Source organism: Antechinus flavipes, chromosome 3, assembly GCF_016432865.1.
Source record: "Antechinus flavipes isolate AdamAnt ecotype Samford, QLD, Australia chromosome 3, AdamAnt_v2, whole genome shotgun sequence".
Classification (NCBI taxonomy): Eukaryota; Metazoa; Chordata; class Mammalia; order Dasyuromorphia; family Dasyuridae; genus Antechinus; species Antechinus flavipes.
The window spans coordinates 347,718,525-347,733,569 of record NC_067400.1 but is presented as its reverse complement, the minus strand read 5'-3'; the positions used below and the strand labels follow the sequence as shown (position 1 = coordinate 347,733,569).

The window sequence follows — 15,045 nt, the reverse complement described above, 5'->3', positions numbered from 1 at the left end:
TATTAGAAAAAAATTTAATTTGGGCTCAAGAACAGAACTGAGTTAATAATGAAAGAGTCAAGTTAAGTAAGCCATGGATTATCCAAATGTTGGCACCTAAGAAAGTTTTCTTTATGGTAACAGTTAACTGATCTTTTCTGCAAAATTATTTTGAAAACAATAATAACGATGCTTTTGAATTTGTTGTGAACTCCACAAGTTAGAGGATGTTGTTTCTTCAGGAACTGTCCTGTCCAGTGGCTGTTAATAATATCAACCTATATTTAAAGGATTTTAAATAATTTTTATTTAATCTTTACCACAACACTATGAAGAAATTGCTAACAATAATTAGCTCCAACTACAGACAAAAAAAGAAAGCCTAAGAGATTAAGTGATTTACCCAAGAACACCAAGCTAATACACACACACACACACACACACACACACACACACACACTATATGTATATATGAGCGTGAGAGGCAGCCCAACATAGTGAATATTACATGCAATTTATAAGCACATCTGGGTGCTAATCCATATTAGAACCCAGATGTGCTTACAAATTGCATGTAATATTCACTACGTTGGGCTGCCTCTCTTACGCTTAAAACTACAGGAATTTAACAATTACAAAAAAACTATTTTAAAATTATCTACTAACAGCATTAGCCTCTTCAATAAGATCAGAAATCAACAGCAAGGAAGAACTAAAAACTTTAGTGTTGCCCTGATCTATAGGGCAAGATATCAATATCAAGATAAACTCCCTGAATCTTAATTGTAAGGGGCACTGGCAAATATCCACTCCAAACTCATTATTTTATGAATGAAAATATTGACTCAAAAATGTCAAGTAACTTAGCTTAAGATTATACAGTGGTTAATAGGGCCATGTTTTTCTATTAATAAGTTTTATTGGTGCCTTTTAAGAAAAACAGTTATTTTACAAATCTGATTACCTCCCCCATGAATCCCTCTCTCATAACAAAGTTTTTTTTTTTTTTGAAAACCTATATAAAATAATAAATGTACCAGATTTTAAAACCACTGATACATCTGGAGTCTTTTAAATAGTAAAACATAAAAAATTGTACTTGAATAAATAAAACATTATATATAAAAACATTCCTCAATTCTATTCTTGGTATGAAGAGGTGAAGGGAGAGTAGAGAGTAAAGACTGAAAGAAATTAAAGCAAAGCAAAGAAGTCAACTTAGATTTTAAGTTATTTTTATAGTTGCCACAGATATTTGTTTACTCCATTATTAAGCTATCATCTTCCTTGCCTCTGTCCTGCCAATCTTTCCCTTCTCCTGATCAGAGAACACCTTGGCTTAGTTTTTCTTCCTAGGTGAAATATTCAATTTAATCCACTCTCCCCTGGGGCCGAGAGTGACTAGCTGCAAACTAACCTACTCAATCTAGCTGGACCCAAACTTGTTTCATATGCATCTAATGCAGATATCTAGGGACACCTTGCCATGTGGTCCCCAAACCCCTTCTCCTCCCTCCCCACCCACAACTTTTTCATCTCCATCTGGAAACAGTAAATCAATGCTGCCATTTCTTTTGAAAAAAAACCTGGCAGCCTAATGCCTTACTCTTCATTCCCATGAATGAAACTGACTTCCCAAATCAAAAATCCCTTCTCTTGCCATCAACCTGAGCATTGCCTCCCTCATTAGAAAGTAAGGTCTTTGAACATAACATCTTGTTTTTCTATGTGTATTTCAATAATTCTTTTCATTCATTCAAGCTCTGAGTTAATTAACTGAAAGAATATCATAGAGTGAATACAACATATGAAATTCAGAAGACGAGTAAGTAAATGCTCCCACAAGAAAACAGCGGGAAAGAGAGAGAGAAAAAGAAAAAGAAAAATAAAGGAGAAAGAAAAAAAGGCTTTTTCAGTTAGATATTAATTTACTGTTGCAACTGTAAGGTGTCTCTGTTTGTCTCCTCATTCAATTCCTACAGTGACATATGAAAGAAAGGAGTCTGGTTTAAAAGTGTAAACAATCAGGAAGACCTGGGTTTAATCCCTTTTTCAGAAGAGGAGATACTAGGGGCAAATGGAAGGCAAGAGAGAGAAGAACTGAAAGAGGAAAAAGTAAGAAACTGAGCAGGATCTGGAAAGCTCTTCAGAGATCTTCAAACAATCGACCACAGAATTAAAGAGTTAGAATTAGTGGACCTCGAGAAGCCAGCTAGTCTAACCTCCTTGTTTTACAGAGGAGTATGTTACAACCCAAAAACATTTGACTGATTTGCCCAAAACAAATGGAGAGAAAAGTAAAAATGAAAGAAAAGAAAGATCTATAACAGAGCTAGAAATGTTAGGGGGAAAAAAAAGCTCACACAGAGAAAAACTGTATTGAAATATTGCTCCAAAGAAACTGAATTTCATACTGGTTTAATTCAGCTGTAGGCTACATTCAACTTAATAAACCTGCTGGTAGACTGTTTATTCTTTTTGTCTTTATTTAATAAACTATAGAAATAATCAGCTTAGCAAGAAAGCAATTTTTCTATGGAAACTGTGGGCAAAGCAATCTAATTATTCCGAAGGCTGGCTGAAATTCAGCTAAGGACCGAGATCCCCATCCCTCTGGTATCACAAAGTACAGCAGTTATACATGGTATACTACTCTGAGCACCTCTTAAATGTTGCTGATAAACTATCAGTACTATCAACAAGCAAGAGAGTTCAAATCTTAATACACAGAATACCAAAATTATGTAAACTTTCTTAGATAAGTTTTCCCCCAATGTTTTTTCATGTTAAACTTACCTGGCCATTTGGATCTCCAAGTAAATTACATATATGTGGCACAATCTTACTTAGCGTTAAAGTATGGGCCCCAGAGCTGAAAACAAAAGCAAACATTAGTACAAGCAATGGAAAGAATGGGAAAAATGCCACCCCCTTTATTGCTCAGTCCACACTGACACCCATCCTTTTAAGACACAGTTCCAGCCACAAAATTATCCATAATGTTTTTGGGACTTTCCTTGAAAGTACATAGAGGTTTTCATAGGATTCAACACAGCCATCTAAGACACTTGTTACTTTAAAGTGCTTCCCTTTTCATAAGATCTAATTATGAATCTGCTATTATTAATTTCAGAAAGGCAAGGAACTATATTTTATAATCCTTTTAATGAGATTATGAGCACTAAATACAAAGCTTTTGCATATACTTGTTGAATGAATGAGTGCATTTTTTGAAAGCTCACTATGTTCTGCAAGAGAAGTTATGAATCAGGTTTAAACTTACGCATTCAATGTTGCAATAAGGCAGAGACAAACACCTTCTCTGGTACGGAAATTCTTGTGTTTGAACCCTCCTAACATTCTGTCCCATACATACTGCAAAAGACATGGAAAGTTGGAAAGAACCAAAAGGAATTAGACATTTTTTTTCATCTATAGGTTAAAAGATAGTCTAAAAAAAAAAGATAGTCTAAATAAATAGTAGGTAATAGAAGAATGGATCAGTTTGCTAATGATTAATTTGCTAGTCATTTGAACTCATTTAATTCTCTTAATTCCCTCATAAGACTGAGCTAAAGCCCTACTGCATCTTCCCACAGTTGAATAGAGTAAACATTCCAAAATTTTCAAACTAAAAGCAGCTGACATGGGTGTTAATTATTTTAACGATTCAACTTGTATACTTTATAACTCAATAACATTGCTTTTGAATATCTTTATTACAATAATAAATAAGAAACAGAAAGTAAAATAATGGCCTAACAAATTATCTTTGTAGTACACTGGATTTTCAAAGTGAAAAGCATGCTTTTCCATGATCTTATATGAACTAGCTGGTGAACAGTGAGGAAGCTCTGCATAATTATACCTGAGGGCTGGCAGCTTGTTCCATCATCTTCAGCAGCAGAGTTTGGTCTTGCTCTCTCACAGAATCTTTAGCATCACCCAACCTGTCAATTAGACTAGGGAGCACTAAAAGCAAGATGAAAACCAATCAAATCAAAACATGTTTTGTAAGCTGTGATCACCAATTAAATTCACTGAATTTCAAGTACCTGCTGTCCTGCAGCAAGCACATTATGGTAGCCTAAATAAATTAATAAAAACAACTCATATTTAAAAGAACTCTTGTAGTGGGAATTAAATTAGCAAGTATTTCATTCCCCTCCATACATACACACACACACACACACACACACACACACACACAATTATAGACAACTTAAAAGTTGCCAAAAAAAAAAAAAAATGCAAGCCATCACTAATATAAGTTTTAAAAAGGTTTACTAAGTCCTTTCCTAACAACAATGGTTAAAAGGTGTAATAATTATTCTCCCTAGTGAGACATGGTAGATCAATGGGCAAAGGCTGACATCTGGGCCAAGAAGTCCCACCTCTAGCAGGCTTACTATTTATGTGGGTTCCTGGACAACTCACTTAATCTGTTAGATCCCCAGCAATTCTAATTTAAGTTGGAGAGAAGGCATTAGTCTTCTTTGAAAAAGGAGAAAGGAGTTCTTAACATCAGTGACATCATAAATTCTATCACAGCCCCATTTTTATAGATGAGCAAAGTGTCTCAAAGAAGTGAAGGAATTGACCTAGAGTCACAAAATCAGGATAAGAGGAGAGATTCAAATTCAGATCTCCTAACTTCAAGGCTCTTTAACTACCCCATACTGCCTCTTTCTACAAAGATCATTATCGCAATCACATGATCATTGGGTTCTAAGTATAAAGATGTTATAGGAGGAAGATGGGACATTAATTATGAACTGAAGACTCAGGAAGGGCTTAGGATAAACAAATTCAGCAAGTGGAGAGGGTCATATATTGCACAGATAATTGGGTAAAAAAAAGTAGTAGAAAATACTACACAATGTTGGGTGACATAAGCTCACTGTCTGAAGATTAAAACATTAAAGGGAGGGAGTAGCATGATATATGCCATTAGATCTGTTGAGGGAAAAGGGAGAAAGGAAGATCTAAAATGCCATTAAAATAAAATTTGAGTTTTATTTGAGAAATAATAGGGAATCACTAAAGACATTTAGACAAATGATCAAAAAATCCAGGCATAAACAAAATCATTCTAGCAGTATCAGTGAATCAAAATCAACAACTCTCTCTTAATTCTCTGAGGTTCTGAGGATAAGATAAAACTAATACTTACCCAATACCTATCCTCAAAGAGTTTATATTCCACAGTGAAGAAACACAATATAAACCAATATAATTTGAGGAGAATGGGGGACTCTAAAAAAACTAGGGGTATTCAGGAAAAGTTTCATATAGTGGGAAGGATGAAATGAAGATGGAAAGAGGTGGCAAAAAGACCACTGCAGTTATCATGTAGGAGTAGCAATAAAGATTTGTTCAGGATGATGAAGAGGGTTAAAGTGGAAAGAGAAGGGAGCACAAATACAAGACATAATTTGGTAACAAAAATGAGAGATTATGGAAAAGAGAAACAAAGAGAATACAAAAATTCAATCTAAGGATAATATATGAATTATTGTACCCTTAATAGTTCAGTCTGAAGAATGACAAGGTTTAATAAACTACTTCAATTTCTATGAAGGAGAAATCAATTTTACAGAGGTGAAATCAAGTTAAAATGTGAGTTTTAAAAAGTAGTAAAATCAAAACAGGGGAATCACACAAAACACAAGGAAGGTGATTTTTAAAGATGAGAAAATGAAACCTGGTAGAACTTAAAGTCATATAGGTAGAAAAAAAATCTGAACTCCAGTCTACCTGATTAGAAGACCAGGATTCTAATTCTACCAACACCAGCTGTCAACCACTTTTCCTTTGAAGAAGTGAAAAGTAGTCCTTTCTGTCTGAATGGCACCTTGGTTACCTCTGAATAAGACTAAGCTAAAAATTCTTTGTGAAACAAAATTTGCTTTACCCTGAAATAAACTAAGTCTAGGAAAATAAGCTATATTAAATATTAAAAAGTTCTTTCTAAAACAAGCCAAAGTCACCTTATATTAATTGAGTAATATAAAAATGTTCAAAATCTTACCCAAAGGAATATCAAAGATATCAAAGCAATATATTCATGTAATCATTGCCCTACCAGCCAAAATCAAGACTGGATTAAGGAGAATCATTTTATTTTCCTTTAAAAGGCATTCCCAAAAACTATTGGAATGGAGGATTTAGCTTCAAGTCTCAGCACTGCAGTGATAAAGAAAAAGCTGGTCTGGGACTCAGAAAGCTCTAGAAAGAATCCTACTCCTTGCCACACAGTAGTTATGTGACCTTGGACAAATCTTTTCACCTTTACAAGCTTCAGTTATCTTAACTGTAAAAGGAAGACTAGACTGGCCTCCAGACTCTTCCTGTTTGAGCCTATGAATGTCTGTGGAACTTCAAAGTTGTTGGCTTTTAATGAGACATTTTCATATTGTCACTGTTTTAATTATCATTCATTATCTGCTCACCATACCCTTAATATTTATCTGCTACACATTATATTTCTTCCTCCCCTCTCCGTTCTCACCATTTTAAGCTACTTGAGGGCCTGATCACTTTTCCTTTACCCACTGTATTACCAGGAAACTAAAGACAGAATCTAGCAAGAAAATATTTGATAAATGCTTTGTATAAAAACTGGAAGGGGCTCTGCATAAAAGTTTTATTTCCGCCCATGAACTCAAAGCAGATGGCCTTTAAAATCACCAGAAATTTTATGGACAAATGAAATGGTAATGAATACTAAAAGCATTTGCTTTTATACTTTTTCCCCCTTTAAAACAGGCAATGCATGGCTTTTCTAGAATTGGAGCTTTTGCTACAGGATTCTTCCTCCTCCACCCCCTATCCCCTAGTGTCTGCCTAAAACTACTAGGTAAATAAATACAAAGTAGAAGAAAGAGTAGCTGACATTCACAGAAGGCTAACATAAGCTAACTTTTATCTATCATAAACAACAGACTACTCAGTGTAGAGGCTTCGGGAATTTCAGAGTAGTAGTTAGATGGTCCGGCCAGGAGAGGGAGCTCGTGCATGAGAGAGGAGGGAGAAGTGGGGCAGCGCAAGAGGTGGGGTGAATGGGAAGGGAGAGCTGGTCTGGGCTGCGTTCCGGGAACGGGAAGAGGAGGGGCTACACTTGGGACGGGGTGGAGAAAGGGCGGGACAGCGCGCGCAGGGGCCGAGCCGAGGTAGCCGCGACCACCTTACCTGTGCCGATTTGTGCTTTAAATCGATCCTGCAGCCGGGATACCAGAGCTGACAAGATGTCCATCCCCAGAAGTGCGACCTGCAAAACAAAAAAACCAGAGGACACATTAGGATTCTGAACGAAAAGTGGCCGCCGGGCTCCCAGATTCACGAAAATACGGCTTCGTGTAGTCTGACTGTCCAGAAGAGAAACAAGAGCGCCTCTCCCGGACCGCCCGTTTTGGCCAACGGAGCGCGCACCCCTCTTCTGCTGGGGCAGAATTGGGCTCAACCTCAATTAAAGCCGGAAAAAACGGGACCGCAAGAAGAGAAAAGAACAGGCAAGGCGGAGCTCAAAGACAGGAGAAATTTTATTTTTCCTACGCGGTTCCTTTCCCTCTCCCCTTTCAGAATAGAATAGGCCGCATATGCAAATACAACAACTAAGTGGCGCGCTGCCTTGTGGGTAGAAAGATCATCTACACAGATACAATTTAGAGGACGCTTTTAAAAATGACTAGGCAAGGCGGAATCGAAGTTTTGATGGCTTTTTTTTATCAACTAAAACTTCCTTCGTGATCTCTCAGCTTGAACTTGCGCAGCAAGTTAGTCACCACAAGGTAACTTGATGTTCCCTACTCCTCACTTGATGACATGGGACAACTGCAACCAACCATCCTTTTCTTGGGGTTGCGTTACTGTCCAATGAACGTTTAGTGAGGACAGTACTGCTAACGCCTAGACAACACATGCGCATCTCTTAAAGCTTTGCTTTAACAAGGTGCAATTTTTGGAACCCCCCCAACAAACAGTCATATGAAATGCAAGGAAAATTATTTTTCTTAAATTTCTTGGTTTTTTTTCTGCAAGTTAATCTTGTAACCACTGGATGGCGCAGAGAACTCCCACTTAAACTTAACTACGCTGTCAAGAAGCGCTTCTTGAGTTTTGTTTTTTTTTTTTCTTTTTGCCACCTACATTTTCAGTGCAAAGATTGTCACCTGCCCCATTGTGGAATGTAATTTTTTACAATTGCATTTTCACTTCATTTCCAGTATCAGTTGATCTATAGATAAGCCGCTTAAGTAATAATCTTAAATACTGGTCTCAAAATGATCCATTAAAAGGTTTTCCCTATGAAACACTATTATACAAAAGCAAGTCTCACACCGAGCAATCTCTCTTGGCAATCAAGACCAAAAAGCCCCTTCAAAAAACTGATGTTATAGTGATGAAGTCATGATCTGAATAACCACTAGGCAATTCTAACTCCTCTTTACATTCCCTGCCTCGCTGTTCTGTGGCAAAATGTCTCTCCCCATAATGTGAAACCACAACGTACGTTTTCTTATTCTGCCCTAAAATAGGATTCTTTGAATTCTGCGCAAATTTGTCCTGAATAACGACGTAAAATCAGGATTAAAATTTTTAAAAGGCTGCTCCTATTTCCAAAGATCAATCACATGAACATCAGAGGTGTATAAGCAATTCTGTCAACTACTTTGATAACAGAAAAATGGTTCTTATGAACACAAAGAGAATGTAAATGATGACTATATAGCATGGAAGATCTTATTAAACATCTCTTTGAAAGAGCTAAAGGTTGGATTTCTTCAAAAACACAGCCATCCAGAGATTCCAAACATGGCTACCATGTGAGGACCCTCTGTCCACTGAACCCTCTGTCCAGTGCCCTCCTTATCTCTACCTTCGCCTATATTTTAACTTTGCTTATCTAATAATAAACTTCTTTTATCAATCTAAAAAAAAAAAAAAACACACAGCCATCATTTAATAGTATAATATACTTTTTACAAATGGGAATCCTGATACCAAATCTACTTTTACGCCTCTTCTGCAATATGGGCGTAAATAAGGTATCATTTTTATGATGTTAATTCAATGATGTACTATTAACAAGTTTAACATTATACCTTGCTATACGTTCTCCCTATCTTTCCTCATATCAGGCACATGACTCACCCAGGTTATAAGAAGACTATTGTATTCTCAGTTATGACAACTTATAAAGGAACGCTCTTGGTGTATGATGAGAGGAGTTTCTAAAATGTCCTAGAGTGAAGGACTGTTTTTCTCAACATATTTTCCAACACAAACCAAGAGATGTTCAAAGAACTGTTTTGGATTTGTCTGTGATCCTAACAGTGAAGATGAACAGGGAAAAAGTGTAATTCTCAAATAGTTCTGCTTTAACTTAAGAAATTTACCTGTTTATCCCCCAAAAAGTAACTTTATTCAACTTCATATTTATCTTTAATTCTCTATTGGTTATTTTCTGAAATTAAGGAGGGGAGCACAGCAGAAATGAGAATAATAATAACTTTTCATGTTCCTTGTATTGACTTATCCTTACAATTCCAAAGAACCAGATAATCCAATGTTTCATTTGGTAAGAGCATGGTGAGCTGAACAACACACTCATTTTGTTCTATGAACAAGATCAGATTATTTGACAACCTAAATTCTCAGTATATCTCCAGAAAAATGTTGAGTCTGACTACAAGACACAAGTATCTCCTGTATGACAGAAAACCACCCATCTAGTGGTAAAACTACCCCACTATTTCTCATACTGAATATACATTCCAGCAACAACACATAGTCAGTTAAAAGGGAAGCCCAGTGGCCTAGAATCTAATCTTTGATTATACTGATCACAAGGAACAAGGCTGCAATTCATCTAAGTTATATATAAAACATTCATGCACATTCCTCACCCACTTGAAGAAACAAACATCCTTTTAGTATCTTTGGTCAGTATTTAAAATTGACAGCTTGCTCCAACCACTACTAAAGAGGGAGGTGGTCATTTGGATAATAAAATGGGGGAAGTATAAGAGCTTGGTTAAAAAGTCTGATCCACTTCTCCCAGGCCATAGAGTTGGGAGGGGGACAGTCATTGTGAAGACTTTAAACATGAGCAAATATTTAACATGCCCAAATACTGCTGGGAGATGGGTCAGCTTAGGCTGGGGAAGGGGGAAGATAAGACTAGAAAGGAAAAGAACTTCTCTAATACAGGAAATACTTCAGAAGCATCCAACAACAAAAATCCAGAAACAGCCTCTCTTATGAGAAGTGTGCAGGCATTTTTAATCTTAGGATGAAAGCAGAAGACACAAGTTAGAAGAGTCAATTCTGGTCCAGCCCAGGGCAAACAACCAAAACAGAGAAGGCCCAGAAAAGGGCAGAGTATATCTAGATAGCATAATGAAGTGGGTTATGTGGCCTGTAGCCCCTATTACTTTGTGTTTCCTTGGGGCATCATTTAACTTCCCTGACTCATTTTCTATCGAAGAATATGAGGAAGGCCTAGATGGCCTCTGAGGCTACATATATGAATATAGGCCAAGAAGGGATTCCTTCATTAGCCCAGAATGAAATGTGTAGAGGAAGCCGGGAAACTAGTCAGTTATGGGACTAATGGGAGTGTCAAAGTCCAGGAAGAATTTAGAATGAAACAGAGAAAATCCAAATCTGGAGTGGACTGCTGAGAGGAACCCAGACACAGAGGATGAACAAATAGTTCCAAGTATCTTTATGAAAACAGGATAAAGTGAAAGCCACAAAGAGCTTCTATTAGACTCAAATAAATTTCACACCTGTATAAGAAAACCTGAAAAAGTCCCTCCATCAGATCACCTAAAGAAGATGGGTTATGTGTAAGGAAGGTAAAGTTAAGGTTTTAGCATTGCTAGTAAGAAAATGTAAGTACCTGGGACAAGTGTATGTCCTTCATTCAATAGAAAGTGATGAAAAAATGCCTATGAAAATCTATTGTTTAAAAGGAGAACTAAGTTGATGACTTCTAAAGTAAATTGAGGAATCCTTTGTATAATCATAAATTCAACCCTAATTTACCTGTTTTAGGGCTGGAAGGAACCTTAAAGACATTTAATCCAACTGTCTTATTTTACAAATGAAGAGAATGACGCCAAGGAAACAAAGTTAACTTGCCCAGTGTCATATAAAGAATTAGTGAAACTAAATTTAGGATCCAGAAGTAAAATAATGGTATACTCAGAATTCCAGGCTAGTGTTCTTTTGACACTATCTTAATTTCTTTTTTTCTTATAAGCTAACTTCTCTCAACATCAGTTTTCTTTCCAATAAAATAAATAATGCAATTTTACTTGAGTTTTGTTTGATTTTCTTTGTTAAAAGAAAGTTTCATAGGGAAGAGGAGTGTCCTTTTGCCCAATAATTATAATATAAAGACAAAAGACATCAATGAAAAAATTTTAAGTTTCCGATTTCACCTCAGTTTTTGACACAACTATATAATGCAACTATCAAGATCAAATCAAAACAAAGAGCTCTTAAAAAAAAAAAAAACTGCAAACAGGGAAAAACATATCTTTAATGCTTACAACTTAAAAGGTACAATAGCCAAATGGAAAGAATATTGGATTCACAATTAGAGAATCTGGGTTCAAATCTTAGATATGTTCCTTAAATATCTATGAGATCTTGAGCAAGTCACTTATCTTCTAAGGTGTCAGTTCCTCATATGTAAAATGATGGAATTAGACCTTCCAGTTATATGTTCCATTTTAGACATCTACAGAACATCTATTTGAAAAGATCCAAAAGACAGGTGAAATATGAGTATGGAAGATTAGTCCTAAAAATGTGAAACTGAGATCACTTAGTGAAATAACACAAAGTGAAAGGACACAGCCTTTAGGAACATCCATCTTTCATTCACCAGAGTGACCTGGATGAAGATGCACCAAAAAAGATTCAAAAGAAATATTCATACAAGTAAGAAGAAAACTAGGACACTAATATGCTATTCAATCTTAAGTCATAACTACTTGAAGCCTCTATTTCCTCATTTGTGAAATAAGCAAGTTAGACTTGAGCATCTCTGTGTCCTAAGGAATGATTCTGGACTAGCAGCAAAGGTTAATTAACCAAAGCCACATGAGTCACTTTTGAATTTTCTGGACCCCAAGCCCACTACCTCCTTCCTGGAAAGAATAAAGTCAGTCAGTTTCCTCCTTTTTACACCCACTGCTTCCTTTAAGACACAGTCCTCCTCTACTAAAATACGGCCCTCTTTGAGAGCAAGGACTGATTTGCTTTTTGTATTTATAGGCCGAGAGTTTATCAAATTGCCTGTCACAGAATAAGTGCTTTAAAGTGGTTTTTCCTTGATTCATTCTTATATTACTTCCAAGTAAGAATGAAAAATGGGCGATGATCTTAGATACTAGATTTCTAGTCAATACATTGCAGCATGAACATTTTGTCATTTATTCTGTTGTGAATCCTTTAGTGGAAATTTAGAGCAACAGCCCGTAGTTTATTATTATAAACTAATAGCAACTTTGTTATTCTCAGCAGACAGTACATATTAAATCATAGTATAATGGAAATTCCAAGATAGAGGTTGAGATCTAGACTCTCATTTAAACTTTGTGATTTTTGTTGAATCACTTGGACCCTTTGAGGTTTCACTTTCCTCATTTGTAAATTGAGGGTGTTGGATTACAGTATCTCTGTATATCCCCTCCAGTGACATGGTAAATAGAGTTCCTGACCTGAAATTAGTAAGATGTGAGTTTAAATTATGTCTCTCAGATATCAGTAAGAGTGACTCTGGAGTAAGCAACTATTTTAAAGAATTGTCATTAAAAGCATGTGAAGTTAAAAAAGCATTCTGCAAATCTGAAAGCACTGTAAAAATACTAGCTATTATTCTGATACTTCACTCTTTGAATGCTTAGTGGTATTCCATATTAGTCAGTTAACACTGGCTTCATGTGTTTAGTGATCCACTAATGCCGAATCCTGAGGACTTTCCAGGCCACTCCCCATTTGCATATGACCTAAGTTCTTTAGGAAGATTTTCCCATGGCACACCTTCCCTTGATAAAGTATATAAATGAACAACAGTTGGGATATTTTCAAATTTATCTACATTCTGCTGCCATGGTGTTTATAACATTCAAATAATCAACTCAGTCAAAGGGAAGATTCCTTTTCAATTCCTAACCCAATTTCTCTGACTAGGACATATCACCAGTTCAGTAAACTAAACCTAATAAGGTTATTCTACAAAGGTGAATAGAAATGTGTCAATAAAGAGATTCAACACAATGTTTGAAGGAGACAACTGGGCCATTTCCAAGGTCTCTAAGAGAACTATAGAACTCAACTTCCTTAGGCTAGAGGAAGCATTCTAGGATTCCCTGCTTGCATTAGGATCAAGTGAAGTTTTAAAAAAAACTTGCAATCTATAGTTTCCTTCAAGCTCTACTAAAATCTGCCTTTGTACAAAAAGCAACCTCAAGAGTTTCTGGCTCCATTCAGTCTCATAGTATGTCTATTTCTTATAAACCTTAGCTGAATAATTCCTATTCATCTTATCCAGCTTTATGTTCCAGCAGAAATCATGAGGTAGACTGAGCTGCAAGTACAATTCGTAAAAGTCACTTCTACATCTTGGACTTACAAACCCAAAGAAACTTCAGGAAATTTAGATAAATTTGTATTTTTTACCTTCTGTGTTTTCAAGGGTGAAACATTCAAATGAGGAAAACTGAGACTCAAAGAGTTGGAAAATAATTTTGAAAAGGCACAAAATTAGTGAGTGGCCTAACTCAGCTCTGTTCTTAATCCCACTAGACTTTCAAAAGACCCAACAAGTCTTAGCATTAGTCTTTTAAATGGAAGTTAGTTTTTAAGATCATTATGGCTTATTTTTTATTTCTTCTTTTTCTTTCTTATTGGTAATTCAGGAATGTATAATCAAATGGCCTGCCAGGGTAATAATTCATTTTGGACTATAAAAGTAATATCCAAAGTAATAGTCTCACAACAAGTCTAATGAAATTAATTAAGCTTTTGAACAGATTCCCCTTAAGAGAAACTCATTTTTGCTTCACTCTGCAAGCAGGGAAGCTTAATATCTGTTGGCTATTTAGCCTCCCCGCCTCACCATCAAGATCACTTTGAGGTTGGTCAAAAATCACTTCAACTCTGCACTTGTTTGGAGCTGTGAAGTAAAACTGAAGATGCATATTTCCCCTGCCATTATCCAAGGAAGCTATTGGGAGAAACTGATTAACTACATTAGACAAATTTTTAATATCTGCTATTTTGAATTCATTCAATTGTTTTTTATTCATGTTGAACTCTTTTGTGATTCCATTTGGGATTTTCCTGACAGAGATAATGGTGTAGTTTGGCATTTACTTCTCCAGCTTATTTTACATATGAGGAAACTGAGGCAAAGTGATTGGTCCAAGGTCACATAGTGTCTAAGACCAGATATGAACTCATGAAAATGAGTCTTACTGACTCCAGGTTGGTCATTTTATCCACAGTGCCATTTAGCTGCCCTACGTTAACTTGAAGAAACCTTAAAAATAAGCAGAAAATCATTATCTGGTAAATCAATATCCTTATTAAGCCCTACAAGAGCCACTAAAAGAGTCAGAGTCAGGAATTAACAGAATGATTCTACCAATAATGGGTGCCTGTCATTAAAAACCTTCTTAAGGTATTTAATTAATACTATTTTAAGATTATCTGTGGTATTGTGATGGCTGTAACAAAGCAGTCTACACAGGCAGTGTGGCTTTGCCCACAGATGTCTGAAATTAATTCTCTTTAAGAAATTATGAACAGAAACATTAAGAATTAAGTCAGATATTTTGATGGAAGTGGATTTCTTTGACAAAGAGACCTGAGTTTCAATTAATAAATGACAGCTACACCCAAAGAAAGAACACTGGGAAACGAATGTGAACTATCTGCATTTTTGTTTTTCTTCCCGGGTTATTTATACCTTCTGAATCCAATTCTCCCTATGCAACAAGAGAACTGTTCGGTTCTGCAAACATATATTGTATCTAGGATATACTG

General features: G+C 36.0%; 1 protein-coding gene and 1 non-coding gene across 2 annotated transcripts in view; one reads left to right on the top strand and one right to left on the bottom strand.

Moving 5' to 3' along the window:
• CLASP1 (cytoplasmic linker associated protein 1) overlaps window positions 1–15,045 on the bottom strand; it is a 324,204-nt gene that overhangs the window by 213,007 nt on the left and 96,152 nt on the right. Inside the window, exons 3-6 of the mRNA XM_051985719.1 lie at window positions 7,171–7,249; window positions 3,848–3,951; window positions 3,263–3,354; window positions 2,776–2,851 (exon numbers count right to left, since the gene is read on the bottom strand). Coding sequence (XP_051841679.1) covers window positions 2,776–2,851; window positions 3,263–3,354; window positions 3,848–3,951; window positions 7,171–7,249 — 351 coding nt within the window. The remainder of the gene's footprint in view (window positions 1–2,775; window positions 2,852–3,262; window positions 3,355–3,847; window positions 3,952–7,170; window positions 7,250–15,045) is intronic.
• LOC127558535 (U4atac minor spliceosomal RNA) lies at window positions 7,822–7,947 on the top strand. The gene has a single exon (XR_007952912.1). It is a non-coding gene; the product is annotated as a U4atac minor spliceosomal RNA (small nuclear RNA).